General features: G+C 52.1%; 1 protein-coding gene across 1 annotated transcript in view; it reads right to left on the bottom strand.

Moving 5' to 3' along the window:
- Positions 1–26,561, bottom strand: part of CCDC13 (coiled-coil domain containing 13) — a gene marked incomplete at its 5' end in the record, with an annotated part of 38,989 nt that overhangs the window by 4,216 nt on the left and 8,212 nt on the right. The window contains 9 exons of the mRNA XM_080821134.1: positions 98–252; positions 9,512–9,634; positions 11,903–11,986; positions 12,513–12,652; positions 14,786–14,992; positions 16,472–16,648; positions 19,357–19,518; positions 21,668–21,772; positions 22,965–23,081. Coding sequence (XP_080677260.1) covers positions 98–252; positions 9,512–9,634; positions 11,903–11,986; positions 12,513–12,652; positions 14,786–14,992; positions 16,472–16,648; positions 19,357–19,518; positions 21,668–21,772; positions 22,965–23,081 — 1,270 coding nt within the window. The remainder of the gene's footprint in view (positions 1–97; positions 253–9,511; positions 9,635–11,902; positions 11,987–12,512; positions 12,653–14,785; positions 14,993–16,471; positions 16,649–19,356; positions 19,519–21,667; positions 21,773–22,964; positions 23,082–26,561) is intronic.

Below are 26,561 nucleotides of genomic sequence, written 5' to 3'. Positions count from 1 at the left end.
CCAAGGGACCGAAGCGGTGCTGCTGATGGGCTCCTCCATTAGCAGCAAGGCTGCCCCCACCCCGCCCCGACACTGGGGCCCCTGGTCCAGCCCCTACCTGTTTTGCTCCTGGGGGCTGCTCTCTGACTGACCGATGTCCTCCCAGGCTCCAGGCGCATCTTCTCGAGATGTTGCTCTAGCACCACGCTGCGGTGCCGCTCCTCCTGCAGCTTCTTCTCAGATTCCAGAAGCTTGCTGTTGCTCTCCTCCACCCTGGAGATGAGACAGGAGGGGCTGCTGTACCCCAGGGCAGGCAGGGGCAGCCCCCACCCCAGCGGCTCTTGCTCTCAGAGAGGCGGGCGCGTCTTACACCAGTGGCGGTGTGACTTGTCCTTTATTTTTACTGCAGGAACATAGGAACATGTGTTTAAAAATCATATAGTTCTCTCCAAGGCTTAAAATGAAAAGCTTGCCAGCCGCTCACACTCCTCCCCACTCCCATTTCCGGCTCTCCAGAAGCAATCGCTTAGAACACTTTGAGCTGTTTCTTTGAATATTTACTGCCGTATTTCTACAGATGCCCATACTGCTATTTTTCAAGGTTTAAATATAATCTTTGGACTTCCTGTCACGCAACACGAGAATTTAGCTTGAGTTTAGCCCTCTCAAACAGAGTCAGCCCTTACCAAACAGAATCATCCCTCCACCTCCCAAGGTAATTACATACCATTTTTCGGCTGAATTAATAGTAGGGGGTGTATTCATTTTCTGTTGTTGCTGTAACAAATTACCACAAACTTAGCAGCTTAAAACAACGTGCACTTATTATCTCACAGTTCTGGAAGTCAAAGTTCATCAGGCTCTGTTGGTTTGTCTGCTCCAGGTTCTACAAGCCAAAATCACGGTGTTGGCTGACCTGGGCTCTTACCTGGAGATTCTAGGGGAGAATCCACTTCTAGGTTTACTTGGGTTATTAAAAGCATTCAGTCCCAGTTGAAGGACTGAGGTCCCTGTTTCCCGCTGGCTGTTGGCTGGGTGATTTTCATCTTTTAGAGGTCCCTTGGCCCTCTACAGCTTCAAGGCCAAACAGACACCCTGAGCATGCTCTGAATCTATCTGACTTCTTCTGTAGCATCTCTCTGGATGACCCCAGCTGGAGAAATTTCTCTGCTTTTAAGAGCTCAAGTGATTAGATTGCGCCCACCTGGTAATCCAGGATAATCTTCCTATTTTAGGGCCCATAACTATAATTACATCTGCAAAGTCCCTTTTGCCATATATCATAGGATGTTCACAGGCACAACAGCAGGGAGTGAAGGGCGTGGGAGACAAAAATCCTGTCTACCACAGGGAGTTACATTAGAACAATTATTCAAACATGGAGCATGGCAATGATCACATTTTCTTTCTTATTTAATTTTTTTGCTTTTCTCAGAGTTAGTGATTGCCTTCTGTTTATTTTTATTCGTTGTTATTACTTATTATTATTTTCCATATGCCCATCATGAATTCATGGGACTTGAATATACTGCCATTTGGCCATTTCACATGAAAGATTTGTTTAATCTCACTGAGGCTGGGGTTTCGGTCTCTCCTGTGGCTAGGTATGGCATTTTAGACTTCTGTGATACAAAAGATTCAGTTAGAAGGCCAGGACTCCCTGAAATGTAACCTAAGCAAAGAGTTGCATACGCACATGCAAATCAGAGTGGAGGTCTGGAAATTTACAGTGTTGGAGGAAGTGGTCTTCCACTTTGGTGAAGAGTCAAGAAGGAGAATGGTGACAATTATCAACAGCATACAACTACCAACACAAAGCTGTATACTAACACAGTTATCAGCTACTAACTTGACTTGTTCAAGCATGTTCCCTGAAACTTTATTAGCAAAAGCCAAAAAAAAAAAAAAACCCACAACAAAAAACGCCACAAAAAACTACAAGTCCATCAATAGAGGAAATACAGAATAAGTGGTAAATATTCATACCATGGAATGTGATAGAATAGGGCAGGGTTCAACACAGTGGCTGCCAGCCCTATGTCCACAGGTAGCTATTTCAACTGAAACCAATGAAAAGGAAATATAATTAAAAATTCAGTTCTTCAGTCACACCAGCCCCATTTCAAGTGATCCAAGCCACATGTGGCTAACGGCCCCTGCACTGGACAGCAGAGCTATAGAACATCTCCACCATCGCAGAAAGTTCTGCTGGACAGCACTGCTCTGGCCACGAGAAAGAATGAAGTAGAGCTACTTGTACAAACACAGATCTCCACATCGTGGGATCAGAGAAGAAAAACAAGTGCCACAAGAACGCGTACAATATGATGCCGCTTATGTAAATAAAGGACAATAAATCATAGTGGGTTAACACAATAAAAATTCTCCTTAGCCATAAAAAAGAATATGTACTGACCTGAAAAGGATGTCTGAGATACATTATTGAGTGAACGAAGTAGCAGAAGATTATGCATAAAATATAACCTAATTAAAAATTTTATAACAGATTAAAAATTTAAAAACAAATAGATAGCAGCGCTCAGGAAACTCAGCCAATGCGCTGACAACAGGGACGTGCACCAGTTACTGACTAGACAGCGGAGGGGGGGGAGGGGCTTTCATTTTTCTGTCGTGTATTTCAGCGATGTTTGCATTTTACTGAGGTTTGTATTCTGTTTGTGCTGGAGGAAATAAACGAACAGCAAACACCACAGCAAATGCGAAAGCACTTGATGATTCCCACAGAGTTTAGGAACAACCAAACCTTTGGTTTCTCCTCCCCAAATGTGCCTTCCTCATCTTGATAAATGTCACCGCCAACCATACGGTTGCCTGGCTTAAACACCTGGGCAGCACTCTTGCCTTCTCTCTCTTCCTTGCTGCTTGCGGCTTCCGATTTATCAGCAGGTCCTGCAGCTTTTCCTCTGAACACACACCGGGGCCACCCCTTCTCCCTCCTTCACCCGGTCTGGGGCTGCTCCTCCCCAGGCCTCCACAGTTTCTCTCTCTCTCTCTTTCTTTCTTTCTTTCATATTTTATTTATTTGTCAGAGAAAGAGCAAAAGCAGGGGAGCAGCAGGCAGAGGGAGAGGAGGAAGCAGGCTTCCCACTGAGCAGGGAACCTGATATGGGACTCGATCCCAGGACCCTGGGATCATAACTGAGGCCGAAGGCAGCCACTTAACCGACTGAGCCACTCAGGTGTCCCACAGTTTCACTTTCTACTCAAATCTTCCCATTGGGATTCTGGTTATTCTCTTTGGACCAGTCTCGATTCTCACAGATTTTTTTCTTCTTCGATCACAAAATGGGCTAATTTGTCTTGATTCTTGTCATGGCTTCAGGGTGGCTCTTACCAGCTCTCTCACACCATGTGCATCAACCTTCTGACAGACCAGATTTTTTTTTTTTTTACTTTGTCATTTTACTCTGTAATTGATTTTTATTAGAGTTCAAGAGTCTGACCAAACTGACCCAGTGGCAGTGTAAAGTGAACGGTATTAAGTAAGGCAAATCATTCGTGAATATGTTCATGTAAAAATTTTGCTTTCATGAGGACTATAAGTGTGGGGATACTGACAAAGAATACTCAGATAAGGAGGTCCCCCTACCCAGGTATTAATTTAATATAAATGATACAAGACCTTTATGAAAGACAAACATACATAATATTATACTACATACATAATACTGTATACATAATTCATAAAGAGCTCTTTATGGATGTTAAGAAAAAATATAAATGACTCCCTAAAAAATGTGCAATAGTTTGAATAGATATTTAACAGAAAAGGCTATAAACAGGGGCACTCAGTTGGGTGGCTCAGTCTGTTAAGCATCTGCCTTCGGCTCAGGTAATGATCCCAGGGTCCTGGGATTGAGTCACACATCAGGCTCCCTGCTCAGCGGGAGCGTGCTTCTCCCTCTACCTTCCCCCCTGCTTATGATCTCTGTCTCTGATAAATAAATATAATCTTTTTTAAAAAGGTTATAAGCATGTAAAAAATATACCCATCCCCACTTTTGGTTATAGCAAAGTAGATCAAAACAACTGAGATAATAGTATTCCTTTATTAGTTTGGAAACATGTTATGGATTGATAAAACTTTGTAGTGGTGAGGGTATGGGGAAATGCAGATAGTTCCCATTATTAATGGGAATGCAAATGGATTTATGTTAAAAGGGCAATCTACCATTATTTGTGAACATTTAGATTTTTTTAAAAAATTTATTTGCCAGAGAGAGAGAGAGAGTACACACAAGTAGACAGAGAGGCAGGAAGAGGCAGCGAGAGAAGCAGGCTCCCCGCCGAGCAAGGAGCCTAATGCAGGACTCAATCCCAGGACCCTGGGATCACGACCCGAGCCGAAGGCAGCTGCTTAACCAACTGAGCCACCCAGGCGTTCCTATTTGTGAACATTTAAACGTACACATTCTTTGATTCAGTGATTCCATTTAGAAACTGACAGTGATATACGCTCGCAAAAATGCAAAGATGTGTTTAGCATGAGTTCATCTTGAAATAAAAATGTACATATGTGCACATATGTCCAGGCACGTATATACATATATCTGCAGGTACATTTTTGGATGTGCAAAGAAAACATTTTGGAAGTTCTGACAGTTCTTTTCTATGGGGAATGGGGAACTGCAGGTTGGAAAGAAGGCTTTTTACAATAACAGAAATACGTTTGTAATAGAAGAACTAATAAAACTTCCAATCCCATACAGCAGGGATTTTGATGCCAATGTGAGGGCAGAAGCTATGATCCTGGGTTCCTATAAGGCAGCAAACTGCAAGGAAGCTCCCTGCATGACTCTGGAAGCCTCCAGAGTGCCCCGTTTGCAATAAAAGACTGAGACACCCATAAGCCAGGGAAGTGGTAAGGAAGCCTGTAGTCTATCAGGGCCTTAAGTGTGCGGGGGGGGGGGGGGGGGAAGCACCAATCACGAGAAAACTGAAACACAAGGCCAATGCTCATGCACTCAGGAAACCCTAAACCAATAAATTAGCATAAAGAACCAATCAGAGACCACTGAACCCCAAAGCTCCACAGAGACAAAAGCAGAACCATTCCACAGGAGCACTTTCCTAACCCAAGAACTCCCACAGGAAAAGAAAATATACCAACAACACTGCAGACAAGCTCACAGAAATAACACGGAAGTACAAACCACATAGAGAAATTGTTCACTGGGAGGGGGAGTCAACAGACATTACTTAGGGTAGTAAGTAATGAAGACGAGAGAGCAACTCTAAAGGGATGAGTGAGTTTAAAATTAATACAAGGAGAAGTCTTCCTCATGAAGGCTTCTTTTTACTGCTAGAAGTGAAAAAATACAGTTATTAAAATAGGTTTCATGGCAGAAGAAGTGCAACTGAAGAGATTTAGGGAGCTGGAATGCAGATTTGAAGAAACCATGCAGTTATCAGCCCAAGATATCACGGAGGTTTAAGAGCTGCAGAGAAAGAAGAAGGAGGTCTGCTGTGGGCTGACTAGGCATTTCAGACGAGAAGGACAGAAACAATGAGGAGAGTCAACACATGGAGAGAGGCCCTTGGCAATATACTGACTGAAGACCTCGGAATGAAAAAGCACACCAATTCCCAAGTAGCAGAAATACAATGAGACAGAATACCTAGACCCACCACAGTGAGACTTCCAAATACCAAAGACAAAAGGAATATCTGAAAAAGCATCTAGAGAGAAAAGAGGGGACTAGGAAGGAACAACAACCAGACTGACAGCAGATTTCTTTTTGACCTCAGCGGATGCTCAAAGACTGTGAGCTGTCATAGCTTCCCGGTGCAGAGAGAAAGTACCCGACCATCTAGAATTCTACACCAAATGAAATTCTCTTTCAAGTGAAAGGCAGAATAAAGATTCCAAAATAAGCAAGGACACGGAGGGCTTACCATCCACATGGTCTCAGCTGAACAAAAGGAAGCCCTGCAGTAAAAAGGAAGCTGAACCCAGAAGGGAGACTGAGATACAAGAAGCAAGAGTGACAGGAGACATTTTTGAGTTGGCCAAGGTACGTGAACACTGGCTAATTTTTTTTTAAAGATTTTATTTATTTATTTGACAGACAGAGATCACAAGTAGGCAGAGAGCCAGGTGGGGGGCGGGGGGCGGGGGGCGGGGAGAAGGCTCCCTGCTGAGCAGAGACCCAGATGTGGGGCTCCATCCCAGGACCCTGAGACCATGACTTGAGCCGAAGGCAGAGGCTTAACCCACTGAGCTACCCAGGCGCCCCTGGCTAATTTTTAAAAAGATTAATAAACTTGGAGGGTTAATGTCAGAGGGTTTAGAAAGAAGAATGCAATATTAGAGAAATCTTAGAAACCAGTAACGTGAAAGACACAAGTAGGGGAGTCAGAGTTAAACACTGTAAACTTCTCAGGGTACCTGACTGGCTCAGTCAGAAAAGCATGGGACTCTTGGTCTTGGGGACGTGAGTTCAAGCTCCATATTGGGGGCAGAGATTACTAAAACAAAACAAAAACCTCGATGGCTATCCTATTGCTCAAAGGGATACTAAAGAAATCTACTGACTTTAGACTTGCTGAATTCTATGTTAAAAGTTATAGGTAGGGGCGCCTGGGTGGCTCAGTGGGTTAAAGCCTCTGCCTTCGGCTCAGGTCATGATCTCAGGGTCCTGGGATCAAGCCCCTGCATCGGGCTCTCTGCTCAGCAGGGAGCCTGCTTCCCTTCATCTCTGCCTGCCTCTCTGCCTACTTGTGATCTCTGTCTGTCAAATAAATAAATAAAAATCTTTAAAAAAAAAGTTATAGGTAACCACTAAAAGAAAAGAGATAGAATGTATGACTTCCAAACTTGTATGAAAGAGAGGGAAATAAAACCCGACCTATCAAATAGAAAGGAGAACAGAGAAAAAGGAGCAGAAAAACCATGGCAAATAGAAAATATTAATTGAGATGATCAAACTATTTCCAAATACTACAAAAATGAAAATGGATTAAAATCTCATCAAGCACCAAGTCTCAGGTTGAATTTCAAAACAAAGCCAAGGGGTGCCTGGATGGCTTGTTCAGTTAAGTGCCCGATTTGGTTTGAGCTCAGGTCATGACCTCAGGGTTATGGAAAGAGCCCCACATCAGCGCCCCCCCCAGGTGGGGCTCCATGCTCAGCGGGGAGTCTGCTTGGGATTCTTTCTCTCCTTCTCCCTCTGCCCCTCCCCCTTCTCTCACACATACCTTCTCTCTCGCTCTCTCTCAAATAAATAATGAAATCTTTAAAAAAAAATAAAAACTAAAAACAAAGCCAATTATATGCTTTTCAAAAAGAGACATGTTTAGTGATCTCTGTCATGGCAGACTAAGCAGACTAGCCCCTCCTATTGTAAACAACTAGAAAAGTGGATAAAATATCAGAAATAAGTTGTTCTCAGACACTGGACAACAGGACCAGAGACAGACTTGAGGGAAGGGAAACAAGGATGAGCTCTGTTGTCATTTTTAGTCTGACTGCACGAAGAGAGGGGGTGAGGGGACCCCCAAGCAGAGCACAGCAGTCTCACTGGGATAAGGACACAAGACTGGGGACTTGCAGGGGGCCTGAGGCCGCTGGCAGTGGTAGGGCAGAGTATGAAAGGGGAAACTCTGCCTCCCCGATATAAGACCAGAACAGACTCCACAGAAAAAGAAGGGAGTAGAAACTGGGATCTCTGAGAAGGGCAGGTCCTGTGCTTCAGAGTGAGAAATCCAAACAGGTTTGGGGGCATCTGAATGCTTTCTTGTTAGAGCGCCAGGAGACAGCAATGCCCCTGAGTGGGAAAGGCCCTATGTCTTGGCTCATGGGCCTGGGACAGCCTCCGAGAACTAGGTCCCCCACACCCTAAAATGACACAGAGCAGCAGAGTGAACCCAAAAAGATCAAGCTAAGAGAAAATCACACATGCGTGACCCTAGTGAGTGCCTCCTTGAATTCTGTGCTCTGAGTGCTTTGCTTGCCTCCCACGAATCCCAGCTCTGCATGGGGAGGCTCTGGGAGAGGGAATAGCACGTGGAGAAAGAGGCCAGTAAAGGAGAAGCGAGGCACCTCCATGGAGCTTCCCGTGGAACCCAGCCATGTGAGTCATGCGGGCGTCATGTGGACTAGAATCCCCTAGCTAACTCACGGAGCCATGAGAAGGAATATACCATCGTGTTTGAAGCCACGAAGTGTGGAAGTGGCTTGTTATACAGCAATATATAACGGAGTCACCTTGGTTCACGAAACCCCCCAAAACTCTGGCGCCACTCGAGGGAAACCGGAGAATGTTTCTTCCATTTGGTAGACTGGAGGCTTGTACCAGCCACTATATTTCAGTTACAGAAAAAGAATTAAGGTTACTTTTCTCTTATCCCTGAGTATGTCTGCAATTCGTGTCTTCATGGGTTACACATACACACACAAGAAATGATTAAAGCTGGTCCCTTCTCACTGCTTAGGTACTGGCCATCCATTGACCACTTCCCAGCAGCCCTCACTCCTTTGCTAACGGCAGTCTGTTTTTCCCTTTGGCAAGCCATCCCTCCTCCACTCTGTAAGCACCTGTAGGTACTTCCAATCAAGGTGCTTGGCCTACATTCAGGGAAGGACCTGTGAGCGACCTAGGCCAGCTAGACCTCCTCTCCCAGAACCCACTGGCACAGGAACCGGAAGCCATCGGGCCAGTGCGGGTTCCTACCACCGCATCCAGTTCCCAAGATTCCCAGACTTCCTTGGGCTCCTCTCCTGTCCCACCCCTTGAAGCCTGCCAGCACCTTCCAAAATCTGCCTTTCCCTTAACGTAGCCAGGATTGGTTTCTACTGTCTGTCACCACAGAGCCCTGGCCGCATGCCCCGGTAGGGCAGGAACTCAGTGGTGTCCTCTATATTTTTCAGTGTGGAGGTCACACGGTTGGGCCATGCGTTGGCCTGAGTACCTGCAATTCTTGCCAAAAGGGTCACTTGAACAAGGAGCACTGATTTATCTGAATGGAAGTCTGTCAACAGCCCCTTGGAGAAAACTATGCCTCCTGGTCCACTGCCTGGGGCCACGTGCTTCCCTTCCTCTCCCCAGAGAAGTCTCAGCAGCCACCTATGAGCAACTCTCGCTCTTTATAATTCAGATGTGCGTCAAGCCTTTGTCTTCCCACCAACTCCCCCAGTGCCCTGAGGAAGGTGTCCTGTTCATCAGAGATTTTGATTATTTGTGGACTGATCTGACTGATAGAACTGCTCCAGAGAGTCTCTCCCCTGAGACTCCCACCTCACGTCCTCATGCATGGGACAGTCTCACAGAATACACGTAGGACAGGGCAAACTGCACTCGTGACAATAGGGCCCCAAGGCTGTGGGAAACCTAGGTAGGCAGACAAGTAGTGAATGGGAATACTTTAGACGAACACCGTGGAAGCTGAACTCTCCAGGAAGGTGGACCCAGTCACAGATGAGACCGGGTCCCTGTCCAAGCCTTGTGCCAGGCTGTCACACCCCCAGCCCACACAGGCCCACAATAGCTCGTCCCTGGGTGCCATGTGTTACCGTTTCTGCAGGACACTGACAAACTCGGTGAGCCGGTCACGCTCCACTTCAGCAGCCTGCCAGAGGGCCTTGAACTCTGTCACCTGTGCCTGCCAGCCTTTTTGTTCGGGGGAGTCCGAGAACCTGCAGACCAGGGTGGGGCAGAGGTCAGAGGTCAGAAGTCATCTGAGGGGTTATCTGAAGATGCACACTTACCCATGATGGTGGGAGGGATTGGAAGAACATTCAGGGATCCTCAGAGACAGCCACAGAGAAGGAAGCCAGCCCAGTCCTTCCTGGGCTTGCTGGTCCTCCTCCTCTGGTTTCTTCTCAGCCCATCATTTTCCTGTGCCTGCTGAAGTCTGCAGATCTCACTCAGCTGGTTGCACAGCTGACCCCACTGGGGCTAGAGCTGCATCAGTACCTCTGTCCATCCAGTCCCTCTATGGGGCCTGGAATTGGGCTGGCTGCTATAGAATTTGGCCCTTGAGGGCCTAGGGTGGCCTGGGTACCTGTGTGGCCAGCGGCCTGGCTGCCCTGCCCATTGCCAGGTGAGCGCAACCTCTGTTTCCCTGTCAACCTGCCCTGCCCTCCTGTAGCCCTTGACTTGGCCCCATGCCCAGCCCACTTTAATGGATGCTTGGCTTGGTGACTTGGTCAGTTTTCTTCAGTGCTGATCTAGCCTGTCACCGCTTCCCTCCTTATCACTGGGCCTGCCTACTGGACCCTTACCCACTGGCTGGAGCCCAGACAGAAGGGGAGCTCTGCCTCCCACCCAACCCCCCCCACCCCCGCCTAAGAGCACACGTGTGAGTCCCAAGCTGCTCTCTGCTTTGCTCTCATCTTTCCCCCCCGAGACCCTGGTGGCCCTGGTTTGCCTCTCTAGGATCACAGGATACAGGGAGAGCTGGGCTGGAGCGTGTGAGACCAGAGGTAAACTTGGTCTGGGGTTTTGGGCAGGTCTCTTTCCCTCTCTGGGCCTATGTCCTCCTTTTGAATACTGAGGGGTTGGCTGAGATGGGCCTGAGAACTGCAGACCCTTCCATGTTCTGACTCCTAAATACACTTAAGGCCTCACTGCTCCAAGTATGGTCTCTGAGTCAGCAGCTGGGGTCCAGACCTACCGAGTCAGAGCCCACATCTAACCCAGCAGATAGCCGGTGGGTCTAAGTGCACGCTGACCTTCAGAAAAGCTCTGGTCATCTCACCTCCACAATTTTCTCATGGGGGGAGAGGGGGAGAGGAGGGGGCCATAGAAGAAGGGGGCTCTCTTCCCAGAAACCCCATCACAGTCACCATACCAGCCCCAGTAGACCTCTCTGGGGTCACTCCTGCCTGTCCTGTCACTGACGGAAGAGGATGGTATGCTCCATGGGGACAGGGCTGGCACATGGTTGGGTTCAGCAAGCATTTGTGTAGTGTACAACACGGAAGTTTGGGAACTAGCAGTCTGGACAGCCGAGGAGCACATCTGCTCCTGCTTCCCTGTGGAGGGCAAAGGTCACAGCCACACAGGCCTGGAAGGGGTCTTGAGGACCATCTTGTCCTTCTTCCTGCTCCCACTACTGTGACTAAAACCTCAGGGAGACAGAGCCCGTCCATTCTCTGTGGGGTACCAGGAGGCCTCCCACTTGTGGCTCAGAGTAGCCCACTCTCACCTAAATGCCCCGGTGACCCCAGGCTGATGGGTGGGGCAGCCGTAGGATCGGCCTTGGCCCACGGTCCCCGTGCTGCCAAATGTCAGGCCAAAAGTGTCTCAGGCCCTTCTTGGGAAATAACATCCCAGAGATGATCACTGCCTGGAGCAACACAGCAAGTCAAACATGGACTCAGGCCCCACAGAGGCCTGGCCCAGAGCCTGAGCTGACCTGCCTAAGGGGTGGGGATGGGGGCTGACAGCAGGAGCATGGCTCCAGTGGACAGGGGGCAGGGCTCAGGACAGGGCTCGGAGGCAGGACAAAGCCACCATTTGTCTGTGAGCTGGCAGGAAGAACAAAAAGCCCATTGAAGCCCTAGGCTTGAGTCTAACAACAAAGAGGGGGCCAGAGAGCTGAGGGGATATCAGTGACTTAAAGTGGGAACCCATATGACATGAAATTCTTCCCCTAGAGACTGATTCTTGTGGGGAAGAGAAGACAAGGAAGGGAGCTGGGCTTCAGGCCCTGGAAGGTTCCTTGTGTTAACTCTGTGGTAGCAGGAAGGGACATTAGACTGCAAGCCAGAGGCCAAGACTCTGGTCCAGTAGCTTCTTGCTCTATCACCTCGGACAAGGCACTGGGTCTCCCTGACCCTCCACGTCCTTATGTAAACTTGGAGGAGTCCCTGGACGTGGCCTGGCCTCAGTTTCCCCTCCTTTCAGTGGGATGGCAGTACTGGCTGAGCGATCAAGGGTGGGAGGGCCCAGGTTCATACCTGGGTGAGGTCCCATGAGGACTGGACAGAGAAGGCCACGTGAGAGCAGATTCCACCAGTGTGTGGCCCAGGCTGGTCACAGAGCTGTGTGAAGGCAGAAGGGGATCATCAACCCAGGAAGGCAGGGTGGGCCTCGCCTGGGAGGAGAGCAGGGGCCAGCAGGGATCCAGGGAGCCCAAGGAGGTGGCCAGTGCCGGCCCTGGCAGCAACCTGGACTGGGCAGTCCTGCGGATTTGCTGCCCTTCTTTCCAGGACTCTTGCTGGCTCAAACAAAACGAGACAGAACCGGGAGACATCAGAGCCTCGAGCAATCCAACACAGGTCTTTAGGGGAGTCCTAGAAACAGGTGCGTTTCAAGGCCAGCTCAGAGACGATATCACAGGCAGCTTCCACCAGTAATTATTACTGCCACCAGTAATAATATCTGGGCCTAACTGGCTCCCCCATGCAGATGCAGGCTAATGGAATACGAGAGGCCCTCATGTTGCAAGGACAATGCCACAGTCATCTTAAAATTGCACCCGTGGCTTCCCAGAGGAGGCAGGGTTTCTTCTGAATAATTAGTATTCACTTTCCAACCCTTCTATCCCATTTTTTTTTTCTTTCTTACCGAGAAGATCCAAGCCTGCCAACGTGATCGCCTGCTGAGGCCGGGGACTTGGTCTGGCCTGGGTCCTCCAGGAACTTGGTGTAGGCGGTGTTGACCTCGGTCCCACCAGACCCCTTGCCCACTCCTTTATTCTGAAGATACTGCAGGGAACAGACGTGGGGTCGATTCTCAGCGCTTTGGCTCAGAGGCCTGGAGAAGGCAGGAGGGGGGCCTTGGCTAGAGCTTGGGGCTTTGAGGGCATATGAAAGAGGCTTCTTTTCAGGAGTGGAAATCGAGGCCTGTTCGGTGAAGGCGGTGAAGGCACTCCTTGCATGATAATGGCGTCTAATAATGACTCTCTTCAGAAAGGGAGCTACATGGCGCCAGGGGGCCACTGGGCCGGGAAGCTGTTCTACATTCAGGTCCCAAAGGGAAGTGCACGGCCTTTGATTTGGGCCAGATCAGAGACTGATGTCTTTGAGTGGACCCACCTCTCACGGGCAGCCCCACCCACGAAGGGTGAATGCCAGGTGTGACTTGAGGCCAGCTGCCTTTGTCAGCTGGAGACACTTGGACTTGGGAGACAGCCAGAACCAGAGAGGTTGGCAGGGCCTCAGCAAGGGCCACAGTCTTGGGGGGAGGCTGGGCTCACCAGGCCCCCTCCTCTCCTCCCCCCACCTCCTTCTTCCAGATAGCTGGTGAGGCCGGATTGAAGAAGGAGTCCCCCGAGGACCCCCAGCAGGGGTGGACAGCTGGTGTGAGAGCCAGCCCACCCAGCATGTCCCCCAGTCCCAGCCACCCTGAGTCTGTCTGCTGGGTCACACTTGGCCCCCAGCCGGCTGATGATCTCTGAGGTAAGAAGTGCTTCCCTTTGTGTGCCCCGAAGGCAGGACAGTGGTGAGGTGAAACTACCGGAATGTTCCCGTGTGTTCCTTCAGATTTCACTTCCCAGTGGGAAGCAAGCAGGGCAAGGATGGCGAGGCAGTGCCCCCCCTGCTCACTGCCACACACACCCTGTCCCCAGGCCTTTGACATAACCTTGGGCTCCCCTCAGCCTCGGGGACTTTGGCATTTTCCACCCCAGCCACCGGGGTCCTAGGGGATGGATGGCTTGAGGGAGACAAACCACCAGCCCCAGCCAACACCGGCCCAAGGCTGGAGCTGAAGGGCTCCAGGGTTCCCATGCTTTTGAGGGGATCGTGGAACCCCAGGAATAAAGGGCAGGGCTGCTCTGTGACATGCCTTAGGCTATACCAGTTAGCCTGGTTGTGAGACTTCTCTCTCACTGGGAGACTTGTGTGCCTGTCAAGGTTGCCAAGTCCCCTCCCCTCTGAACACTACCACCACCACTGGAAGGAGCTGCAGAGAGCCCATGGCGCCTGACTCCTGGCAGCCTGGGCTATGCCCGTAAGGCATCTGTCAAGGTCCAACCCTTCAGGAGCTCCCTCACTGCATAGCATTTGTGGGCCTCTACTGGCTGCCCAGTCCTGGGCCAAACCAGGAGGCGCCGAGGTATGCACCCCTGGGTGTGGGGGGCAGGAAAACGATCACACAGGGTGACAACAGTTTGTCTTGGGGACGCACAGGGAGTTAGGAGAGTGCCCAAGAGGAGCATGGAGCACAGCCTGGGGGCCCTGGGGCTCCCTGGAGGAGCTCATGACTTGGTAAGACCTAAAGGCTGGGGGCCCCTGGCCAGGCAGTGGCAGTGGGGGAGGAAAGGGAAGGCACATGCTTCAGGCATGCGCACAAGCCTGGAGTGGGAAGAAAGCAGGGCTGTGTGAGGAGCTCAGTGGTGGTCACGAGGCCAGAGTGTGGGAGGAAAGGGAGGGTGAAGAGGAGATGCAGGAGGGAAGGCAGCAGGAGCTCGTCATGTGGGGCCCTGCAAGTCGGGTGGAGTACAGCTTCCTTCCCACCCTCCCTCCGCCTGGAATACGAACGTGAAGCCTGGCACTGCAGCCGCCATCTTGGATTGTTGGGACGAGGGCCATAGCTGGGGAGGGTGAGGAGATGCAGGAGGGAGCCTGGACCCCTAAGGATTGAGGCCAAGGGCGACTGGGAGCCACAGACAGGTTTTGTGCAGAGGCTGGAGACAACCAGGAAAGAGAGGAAAGGTATGTGAGAAGGGACGGGAAGCCAGATGGAAGCTGAGGGCCAGAGCGGAGCTAGTGAGGACATGGTGTGGACTGAGGGAAGATAAGTGGAGAGCCCAGGAAGCTGCTGAGATTTCTTTGGATGGCAGATGGACTTTCTGGGGCTTGGAGACGGATGTCGGGCCGGGCTGGTGCCCGACTTACCTGCACACTGAGTTGGCCGATCTCCACCTCCAGCTGCTGCACCTTGGCCTCCCGCTCTGCCACCATGGCCCGTAGCTGGGTGATGAGGCTGCTGCTCTGCTGAACCTCACTGTTGACCCGCTGGTCCAGGTGGCGCTGTGACGCCCGGGTCTTCTCCTCCTGCAGGCTCAGGCTACCCAGAATCTCCTGGAGCTGCTTCAGCTGGTCCTGCGGGGCCGGGCAGGAGGGCAGACGACAGACAAGTTCAGCCATGACCCCTAGGCAAGGCAGGACAGGGAAGACCACCTTCCCTCACCCACTCCCTGCTGCGGCAGGAACCTAACAGTGGGACGCCACCTTTTCCTTTGAGAAGCAGGAGGACTTTCCTTGCCTGCCCTTGGGGGACTCACCAGGCAGGTGGGGACCATGCCCTTTTCCTGTCTTCAACTTCCTTCTCTGAGATGGGGCCGAGAAGGACATCAAAGGGACTCTCGGGATGACAGAAAGCATCTCAGCCAGTGGGGGAGATATTTGGGGAAGAAGAAACCCTATCCCTCTGCTGGGAGATGGCCTTGAAGGCAGTACCTGGACCCCTGGCCAGGGATCCCTCAGCACCTGACTGAGGCCCCCCCATCTCCTGCAGATGCCGCCAGGACACTAGCGGGCTGGAGGCTTCACTTGACAGTCAACAGGAAGGACAAGTCAGTGACTGGGAACACGGAGGGAACTGAGGCCCAGAGAGCCCAAGAGCACAGTGCTGGTGGATGGCCTGCCTGGCTGGGGCTCATCTGCAGCCTTCGTCATGCCATCTGCAGTAACACGGAATGATGGCACACAGCTACCGCTGAGGACATGCAGCTCCACAGCTTATTTAAAAACCGGGAGCTGAGGCTCAAAGAGGGGGTGCCACTGGCCTAGTGTTCCCCAGGGAGGTATCCCCAGAGGTGTACTCTGCCTACTACCCCAGGCCCCCCAGCCAAGCCAGGCATGGCCACCCCGGGGTCCTGGGGCACAATTTGGGATTCAGAGACCAAAACCCTGGGGCAGCACAGATCCCAGAGAGAAAAGGCCAGTCTAGGGGTCAGGAGAGCAGTGGGGCCTTGAGGCAGGCCTTATGGTCAGAGCAACCTGGTTTGAACTCAGTTGTATAATCTTGGACAACTTAGTCAACTAATTGGAGTCTTAGTTACCCCAGGTGTGAAAGGGGATTAGAACAGATGACCCTAGGGGTTGTCTTGGTGATTAACCATTATGAACCACATGTACCCCAAGTACCCAGAAGGGACTGTGTGCTGTCACATGGACAAGAATTTGTTCTGGACCTTCAGTTGTCCCTTCCATTCCTTGATGGAATGACCCAGTGTGTACTCCCGTCTCCTCCCCCCACACCCACTTCTTCCCTTCTGGGGTCCACAGGTCCAGTGGCTGTGCCAGGCTCTCACACGTCACAGCCAGCACCGACACCACACAACACGATGTGTACGTGTGCTTGGGCAGCCTCAGAGCTGCTCCTGTCCCTGGGGCATGGCCTTGGGGCTGGCACCCAGGTGAGGCCATGGGCTTCTGAAGGATGCTGGCGGCAGCCTCTGGGATCTGTGAGGGCTCACTCTGCCTGGAGCCGGGTCACAGGCTTCCGGGCGGGCTGGGGGCCCCATGTTGGAGGCACCGGGCCCTGGCTCTCGTCAGGCCTGAGTGGCAGAGCCATACCAAGAGGGCGTCGATGAGCTCATCATCATGCCGGCCCTTCTCCACCAGGGTCCCCATCTGACTCCTGAGGGTCTTCACTTCGCTGGATAGCACCTTATTCCGGGACCTGACGCCCTCCAACTTCTTCTTCAGTTCTTCAAGCTCTTTCTGGAGAGCATCCCGCTCAGCCACAAGTTTCTGTAATCAGGAAGGACAGTCCTGGGTAGTGATGCTGAAGGGATCCCAGGCTCCCGCTCACAGGTGAGGCCCAGGGACAGGAGGGGACTTCTGAAGGCTGGACAGCAAGGCAGCAGAGCTGGGGTCCCAGCTCCCGGGCCCCACCTCTCAGGGGTGTCAGGTGGGGCCTTGCCCTGTACATGACAGATGTCACTAATAGATGACAGCACTCCTCCGTCAGCCCAAGAACACAGGGATCAAGGCAGCTGCCCTTGCTCTGTCAGGGTCAGACATGAGAGGAGCCCCACTTGCCAACTGTGGGCTAAGTCTAGGGTTCAAACAGAAGTGGCTCACCCCACCAGAGCCAGAATGAGAGGGAGGGGCCACCCTGCTGCGTCGCCTCACTTCCTCCGTGCGTGTCCAGCGCGTCAGCCCAGACTGCGCCGTGCTCTGGTCAGCTACTAACGGGCAACTCAAGTGCTGGGCACGCCTTCAGAGTCTCCCTCCCTCCCTCCCTTCCTTCTCCATTTCCTTCCCTTCCCTTCCTTCCTTCTCTCCTTCCTTCCGTCTCAAATAAGGCCTTAGCTGAGGGGCTACTGTGTGCTTTAAACTGTTATAGGTGCTGGGAAAACAGCAGAGAACAAAACAGTGTGTCCCCAAGGATCTAACACCCTAGCTGGGGAGACAGATGTTAAGCGGTTTACCTGTTATCATTGTTTACCTGTTGCTCTGCTTATGGAAAACTGGGGAAAGGAATGGGGTGGGGAGGGACAATGGCATGGTCAGGGAAGTCCTCTCTGAAAGTTGACATCTGAGAAGAGACTAAAGGAGGTGACAGGATGAGCAAAGGCCCTGGGGTAGAACATGTGTGAGTAGAGCACAGTGAGAGAGGGGACAGGTCAGGGGCAAGGTCAGACAGGGCAGAGACTAGATTAGGTAAACCATCAGGAGCCAAGATTGAGACCCTGAGGAGGGTTTTGGGCAAGAGGTGATGTAATCTGCTTTGGTCTTGAGGGTTAATTATCATTGGAAAAGTGTTTTCAGATCCTTGTGGAAGTGAATTACAGAAATGAAAAATAGTAGATGATGAATCCTGAAGACCACTGATCTTTGCTGTAGGCAGCCATTGTTTACCTGTTGCTCTGCTGTCTACACACTCTAGCTCTAGCAGGCACCTGGCAGAGGAAGGACACACAGGCAATAGCTTCCTTCCACCCACGTTGTGGCTTACAGTTGGTTCCATGACCGCAACATATTCTGTTCTGTGTCAATGTATAACTCTAAGCTAGGGGTACCTCAAACCCAACATTTTCAAACCCAACATTTCAAATTTCCCATCTCCCTTGAGTTCCCTCCCTGTCTCCCCTACCCTGTTAGACTCACTGGAAGTCCTGCACAATCCTTCTGCTTCTCCCCTTTCTATCCCGTCACTGAGTCCTGTAAAGTCGACCTTCAAATGTGGCAGGTGTCTGGCCTTTGGCTATAGTCCTACTGCCTTGGCTCAGGTCCTCGGTCATGTCTCAAGTGGATTATTGCCTCTGCCTTCCATGTGTCCTCCGACCTAGGTGCCCCTGCCCCCACCTAACCATGCGACCTTTCCAATATGCACAGCCGTCCATGTCCTTCCACAACTTAAAACACGTTGGTGGTTCTCCACTTCCTTCAAATAAGAGCCCAAACCTCTGGCTGGCATAAAAGGTCGAGGAGGACCTGGTCTGGCCAGCCTCTCCAGGCCCACTGTTTCCTCCTGACACCTGATGATCTAGGATCCTGGGGGTGTACTACAGGTCACAATGTGTACATGGTCACAATGTTTCTAACACAGGGTCTAGTCCTGAATTGGCACTTGCGAATGGAAGTCTCCTGATGGAAAGGTAAGGCCTCACTATCAGGAAGCCCACTACCTGCCAGCATCCCGTGCCACTTTTTCCTCTACTTTCTTTGAGAAAGCCCTGCTCCCCACTTCTGAGAGGCTGACTCAGCTCCCAGACCTGGAGTAGGGATCTGAAGCCCGGCTAGTCAGAGAAGCCTGGACCCTCAGCAGCAGTGACCAGCTCAGGGATGGGCTCATGGCCTAAGCTATCCAGGGGACACTTCATTCTGGGACTGGGTTGGAACCACTGGGAAATAGAAGCCTTTTGTTTGTGGGGGCCAGGCTGGAAGAAAGAGGCTGGGACTACCGGGCTTCCCCATGGGAGAGAGTGAAGAAGCGGCAGCAAGACCACATCCCCAGATCCCTGGATCCATCTGTGCCTGAAGCTAGGCCACCTCTACACCGCTCATCCACACAAGTCAATCAATTCTGTTTGTTGCACAAGCCTGGTAGAGTCGGGCTCCTGCCATTCCTGGCATAGTCAGGGAGATGCAGCACCCAGCTTTCAGCAGTCTGGAGCTCTTCTCCCCTGAGCCCCACCTAACCCTGTCCCTGGGCCATCACCACTCTGGGCCCTGACCATCTCTGCTCCTTCCACGGTGAGAATTTCAGGTCTAGCATCTCCAGAACACACAAAGCTCAGGAAATGGGCTGATGACCCAGTCAGGCAGTTCCAGCTGGATTGACAGACAGGACATGAGGAAGAGGCACTGGGGGTACCCCAAGCCCCAGGTGTCTCCTGCCTCTAAGGGGTGGCTCAGAGCTCGTGACCACATGGGCCTCAGGGCCCTGCAGAGGTGGTCACGATCTCCCGGTCCCATGGGCCCAACTGACCTCTTCCCTGGACCTGCATTACCTCCCAGCCCTCCTGTTTCTCCCTTTCCAGGCTGCGGATCCTCAGCAGGTTTTTCTCCTGTGCTGACAGCTTCCTTGGGTCTGGATAGACAGGTGGCTCGTCACGGGGCGTTCCTGCAGACTGGCTCCGGGTCTGTCCCAACTGCTTCTCCAGCTCGCGAACCTGAGGGGGTAAAACTCGTCATTGCACAGGGGGTCTGCCCTCACAGACTCGGCCACTCAGGGGCTGCCCTGAGGTGTGCAACAGGAAGCCCCACTAGACAGAGGACACTGCTGTTCAAGGTGGATGCAGGATCCCTGTGTGAGGGGCACTGAGGTGGGGGTGGGAGGTCTGAGATGGTATCTTGAGCCAAGCAGGGGAGGACAGGAGGGAGGTTTAGCTTGAGAATGAGAAAAATCACCCCCTTGCTTAGGGGTTCTGTGAGACCAAGAAGCAGATGTGACTCCAGGAACCTGGGAGGAATAGGATGGAGGACCTCAGTACAAGGACGAACTCTCTGACCCAAGACCAGGTGCGCTCCCTGGGAGATGTGGGGTCCTGGCCACTTGCAAGAGAAGCTTCAGAGGGAGGGCGGGGTTTAAAAGCTGGGAGACCAGTTCAAAGCCTCACTAGCTGTGTGACTGTGCACAGCTTACTTAACCTCTCTGAATCTCGGGCCCCCTCATCTGTGAAATGGGTTCCCCCCACATAATGTTATAAGGATTTAGTATCCTGAACTTGTCTTGAGTCTGGGAACCCCCAAGATGCTTCTTGGGATGACAAATCTTGGGTCCCACTCCAGACCAACAAGTCAGAGCTCCAGGGGAAGGATGGGGAATCTGTATTTTAAACAAGTCCTATGGGCACTTTTTAGGGCTAGGTGATTTTAAGAAACCCCAAGATGGCCCAGGTGAAGCCCTCAGCACCGTCCAGCACTCAGGCTCTCAGCAAGTGGCAGGTAGATATTACCCCACAGAACGATGGCTTTATTGCACTGGGGTAGAAGTGAATAACTCCTAGGGTCCTTCTAATCCTGGTTTCCGTGTTGATACAACATAAGTGATGGAATACCTTGGGTAAATCTGTGCGGGGCCCAAATTCCCTAGGATCCCCAATAAAGGGCAGTGGCACCGTTTTGAAAGCACGTATCGGCGCCCTCGTGTGGCACTGTGTGGTAATTCCATTTAAGCATTAGAGAATACAGTATGAAACTCTCAATCGTTTATTTACACAGCTTAACAATAACAACTAACAACTAATGTGTCAGTGCTTATTATGGACGGGCACTGTGCTGGGTACTTTACAGATGTAATTTCATTTATCCCACAACACCCTCCATTTGCAGGTGAGGAGACTGAGGTGCAGGGAGTCGAAGTGACTTGTCTAAGGTCACTGAAACTGTAGACCAGTGACTGAGGCCAGACTCAAACTGGGGTCTCTTGAACCTCAAGGCCACACATCGGTCATTCATCACAGTGTTCTGGACACCATCCCCTCTTCGTGTTGGCTTCAAGGATCCCATAGGAGGCCCCAAGGATCCAAGCGACCCAGGAACTGTGAACTTGAAGTCCATGGGGATGAAGGCCATGTGCTTGGCCACTAGGGGAAGTTACATTCCTACTCTTGCGCTTCTTGGCTTGAAGGGGAAAGAAGAAGATAACCACATTCAACCTTCGTACAGTCTTCGCTCCGCGCCAGGCACTGTGTTGGCCATTTTATGCGCATTGACTCATTCAGTCCTCCCATCAACCCTGTGGGAGAGCCCCTATCGTTATCCATGGTATAGGGAGAAGAAAACCCAGGCCCAGAGAGGTGAAGGAACTTGCCCAAGGTCATACAGCTGCTGAGTCGAGAGCTGGGATTTGAGTCCAAGCAGCCTGGCTCCAGAGCGCCAGCTTTTAGCCTCTAAAGATGTTCCAAAATATTTAGAACATAAGGAGAGGAACAAGGCTAAGTCTTTACTGGGTAACTCAAACTTTCAAAAGTCTACAAGCATCTGGACAAAACTGGAAAAAGCCGGCAAGTACAACAGTCACGCAAATTTACATGAACTAGGGGAAAAAATATGCCTAGAGTAAAATAAATCAAAGGTTTTGGCATGTGTTAAGCGCCAGGGCCTGGCACGTGGTAAGTGTTATATAAATGCTTGTTCATCAAATAACAAATTAAAATCAGGCTGGTGGGGGGAGAATATTCAACAACAGCCCTGCAAGTATGCTCTGCGGGGCCTGAGGGCCTTTTTAGGGTCCTGTGTCTCTCATGTGGGGTGGTGTGACCTTTCTGGGGGTATTTCAAGCCCTCTGTTCAGGGCCTTCAGCAGAAGTTCACTCACCTTGCTTTGTAGCACGAGAATCTGTTGAGCCCGGCCTCTCCAGGTCCCCGGGGAGGACAGGAGCTGCTGGACATTCACATCTTCGCCAATCTCGCTGGTCAAAACCTGAAAAGGGCAGGGCCTTTACTAAGGCCAGGAGAGAGGGCCCCCACCAGAGCCCTAAAAGGGGTGCATCCTTAGAAGCAGCGCTGGGGGCGTGGGGCTTCCAGAGGGCCTGGCCCCCCCATCTGCATCCCTGCCTCTGCTTCAAAGGCCAGATGACCATGCTCTCAGAGAAGTGGTCCCGGGGAAAGTAGCCATCCCGTTGTCCCCTGCATTTCTGGGTGATGCTTCCAGCAGGCAAGGAACTGCCAACAGTGCCCAGATGGGGTCCTCTGGTCTTGACATATTCTGGGATGAGTGAACCACAAAGTTGACCAAAATCTGCTTCCTCAATTTGTTCACCTGCCACTTAGAACTGAGATCCTTCTGGATGGCTGCAGGAAGTATGCTACCACAGTGCCTCGCCCTCTGTGAAAAGCCTCTGACTAGCGGCCATGCCTGAGTGCAGCGAGGAGAACCCCTAAATGTCAACTGGGGATGTTTGATTCCAGAAAGTTTCAACATTGCGGCTGTTGGAGGGTGGGGCACAGGCCCTACCTCAAGGCTTTGAGGTGGAAACAAAACCCTCCAGTGGGTGCCCTGGGCCTCTGAAGCCTGTTACGGGAACCAATCTAGCGCCCCGAGTCTCTGGCGCTTGTTTCCACAATAGAACACTGTTTTGGAAATCTTGGCTAGTCTGAGTGGTTCCAGCAGGGAAGACAAATGCCAGAGAATTCACTATGTAAATAAAAATAAATAATGAACCAGCTGGGACTGTGTCCCAAGTCTGAGTATTTTCCTTTGAAAGGGGCCTTTAATACACAAACAACCTATTCATTTTCTAATATTACAGAGAGCAGAGGGCAGGAGGCAAGTCTGGGCAGGCTTCCAAGTCCAAGGTGGCTTATGAAGGAGAGACCCAGGATCCACTAGGGCGCACATAGCTCAAGGGAAATCTACAGGACTCTCCCTGGGTAGAGGGCACTGTCCTCCTCTGTCCAGGCTGGGTAGGGCACCAGAAAGGAGCCAGCAACCCCACTCACCAATGGTGTGTAGGAAGGGCTGACAGAAGGAAGTTACTGGATCTGGAGCCTGGCCCAGAGCATGACACTCACAGGGCCCAGCACTTGGTGCTCCTGAATGGAACCCATTGTCCTGCCCGTGCTCTTCCCAATCCCAGCCCCACCAGAACACCTGAGCCCTGGCTCTGGAATACCTTCTGGGCCATCCGGAGCTCCTGCTTCACGGACTGGATCTGGTTGCGGAGGTCACTCATCTTCAGGTTTGTGGCCGCCAGCCTGTCCTGCAAGGCCTTCACCTCTGGGGTCTCCGGCTAATTGGGCAGGACAGAGGAGAGAGTGGTCACTTATTGCTGAAATCATCACAACAATCCTGGTTCCATTCACCCAGGGCTGTGCCAGGCACCGGGCTAGGGGCTCCAGGTGCTACAAGTCATTGAATCGTCAGGAAGGTCTGTGAGGTGGGTTCGGTTGTCAGCCCCTTCCAGATGTGCAAAGCAGAGGCTAGAGGAGGGGGGAGTCCTCTTGGCTGGGTGGGGGTGGGGAACCTGGCTGGGACAGGTGGAGCAGGGACATGTATCGTGGCAGCCCACCTCTGGGAGCTGAGGCCTTTCCTCAGAGCCTTGCACAACCAGGGACGCAGGTGGTGGCCACCAAGCCGGGAGTCCTTGTAGGAGGTCTGCAAGCTCCACCCCTTCCAGACCCTTCCTAGGCGCGGGCTCTCTCTGCTATGCTCGGGAGACTGGAACCACAGCTAAACTATCTCCACTCAGAATAAAGAGGAGACTAGTTCCATCACAGAAGGCAACCCCCAACAACCACCCTAACTTGGGGTCTCCTTCTCCTGAAACCATCAGCTTGGGCCTTGAGCTCCCCTTCCTGGCGAGGAGCTCCTGCAGCAGAAATAAGGACCCAGTTTCGTTGCCAAATGCTCTGTTTCTGTGGCTTGAAGAACTGCAGCAACCATGAAAACTCTGCCTGCTGGAACTCTTAGCCATGTCTTTTTTTTTTTTTTAATTATGTTTGATTTAAACTACTTGGATGTAAATTTTCCTCAAATGTGCCGCCCATGTCTCCGTCTTCAGTAGACGTTTCTGAGGCTCTCAGAAGGTTGGTATTAAAGGGATTCCACAGTTAGCCCATTGGAACCCCTTCCATAAGTGATAAAAATAAGGCCCAGAGAGGGGGAATAACTTGCCCTAGGGCACACAGCCAGTTGGGGATGACATGAGTCGGGTTAGGAGCCCGGTCCTTCCCCTGCCCTAGCTGATTGTCTCACTTGAAGCTGTTTCTGGCACCCAGGCTTCGTGGGTGGGTGGAGCAGCTCATCAGGCAATGATGCCAAGACCATCTGTTCCTACCCTGACAGACCAGGTAGGCTCAACTTCTGGGAAGCCAGGTAAGTGTTGCAGTGGCTCTCTGAGCTTTCCTCACTAGGCACACGCAGAATCTTCCCGGGGACCCTGGTACGGAAGGCAGATCTGCAGAGATTGGATCTGGGAAGTTCCTTGGTCCCCAGAGGTTGTGGACAGCCCAGGTGGAAATCACCTGGAAAGGAAACGGGAACCAGACACATAGTCCGAGAAGTTTGACTTCATCTGGTTTCCTCATTTATGGAACGGGTACAAGAATCCTTCTCTGTCCTGTGTCTTCACAGCACCACCACAAGGCTCAACAGCATACCCAGTGTGAACAGAGTATAAACTGGGAACTTACATAAAACACAAATGTATCTTTAAAAATAAGGTGTGTGTGTGTGCGTGTCCTCCCCCCTGCCCCCGCATCTGACTGCTGCTTGCCATTCCTGCTCCCTGCTGTTGGATGCCTGTCCCCCCACTGCCTGCCTAATGGGCCTTTGGTACCATTAGGCCTGCTGGCCCTGACAGGCCATGGTGCAGGAGCTGTGTTTGTGAGTGTCCCATGGGACGACTGTGATCCTGCTCAAAGCACAGGGAGAGCACGCATTGCGGACAGATCTAGAACGCAGGCCATGACTCCCCTCTCTGAGCCTGGTTTCATCATCTGTAAAATAGGGGTATATTAACCCCAGGGCCCAGGAGGCCTGTGAGTGTTGAGACAAGAGGCACATGAAGTATGCTGTCCAGGACAGATTCTGTCAGAGGGTAATGCTGGGGGGCCTGGCCTGGCCTGGAGTAGCTGGCAAAGGGGCTAGCCAGTGTCCTAGGGAGGGCTGGGCCCACATGCGTGGCAGCTTCTCCCCTCTGCGCTGCCAAGCCCCGTCCTCTCCTCCTGAACAGCTGGGCCAACCCCGCATCACTGCCATCTCAGAGCTGCCTCTGCCCAGAGCGAAATTCCACAGGCTTTGTGGGGGACCTGAGTGGGGGCCTAATCCTCCCCTTCCCTGGGCTATTTTCTGTGAGGGAGTAACTGCAATGCAGTGTCGGGGGAACAGATGATGCCAGTGCTCTCGCAGCTCAGCCTCGGGAGCCCCACGCCCACCACGCATGTGGAGACAGGCCATTCAGCTCCACTCTGGAATGCGCTTTGGCTCCCGCACAGGCCTCTGAAGTGTGGTTCAGGCTTGGGCTACCCTGAACGAGGTAGTGAGGGGGCACACTGCTTTGGTTCTCTCTCTGACCAGAAGGTGCCCTGGAAAACACAGGGTACGGCTGAACGGAGGCTTGCCGCCCGTCACCCCCTCTTCTGTCAGAAGCCTGCCAGGCTCCCTGCGGCCACTGAGCAAAGGTGAGAGCTCCAGCTCCAGCTGCCGGTCGGTCGAGGCCGCCCTCCGTGGGTGACCCCACCCTAGCCTTGTGTGGCTTACATTCCCCTTTCCCCTTGTGGGCCCAGGGCTGCAGCAAAACATTGTCCAGCCAACACCCAGCTAGCAAACAGAATAGGGATACTTAGTGGTCCCTGGCCTCTCAGCCTTGGCCTGTACTGCTCCTGCTGGAGGGCCCTCCCCCACCATCTCCCTTCTGCAGCAAGGCCCACCCCAGGACCCCCTCCTCCAGCCCACCTCCTGGCAGCCTCACAGGGAGGGTGTGCTCCCTCTGTGAACTCGGAGGCCCTGTCCCCGCCTCACTTCGGTGTGGCTACTCATCTCCCCTTCTGGGCTCCCCTGTGGACAGAGGCCCTGTCTTGGATTCCCTGTGTCACAGGGCTCAGAAAAACCTATCACGCCCAACAAGTGACTGAACAAGCATCCTCCCATCAATGGCGGCCTCATCAGGGACATGGCAACACTCAGTGTTTTGGATAAACTGGGAGCCGCTTAGCAATGTCCCCTGGAACCAGGAAAAGCTCTACAGAACAGCCCCGCCAAGAGCAGAGCCCCTCTATCATCTCCCCATCAATGAGACAGAGTTACCCAAGACTAGCCTTCCCCCCCCCTCTAGATTCCCCGCCATGGGAACTCTGGGGGCCTATCACTATAGACTGAAGGCTGAATTCTCCCCAAGAGAGGCAAGTGGTGGCTGACCCTGAGTTGTAGGCAAAGGGAGGTGGAGCTGGAAAAGGAGCACTGAACAGGGAGTCCTAAGGTTTGGCTCCTTGTATCCCCAAGAACACCACTGGGGAGGCCTCCTGGGTTGTTCTAAAGACTCTGAGGTTCCTTATTATCTGGCATGGGCTCCACGCCCCTCCCTGGAGCCTATAGAGTCACATTGCCTTCCTTTCATGGAGCCACAATTCCCATTGCCTGGGTTCCAGGCCCTACTCACTGGCTGAGTAGAATGGAATCTGGGGAACAAGCCACCATTCCCAACAGTCACCTCAACTTTGTAGATTTAGAGCTCCAAAAAGGGAAGACTTCTCACAATATGAAATATCCC

The sequence above is a fragment of the Martes martes genome, assembly GCF_963455335.1.
Source record: "Martes martes genome assembly, chromosome: 1".
Classification (NCBI taxonomy): Eukaryota; Metazoa; Chordata; class Mammalia; order Carnivora; family Mustelidae; genus Martes; species Martes martes.
This window is presented reverse-complemented; position numbering and strand designations above follow the sequence as displayed.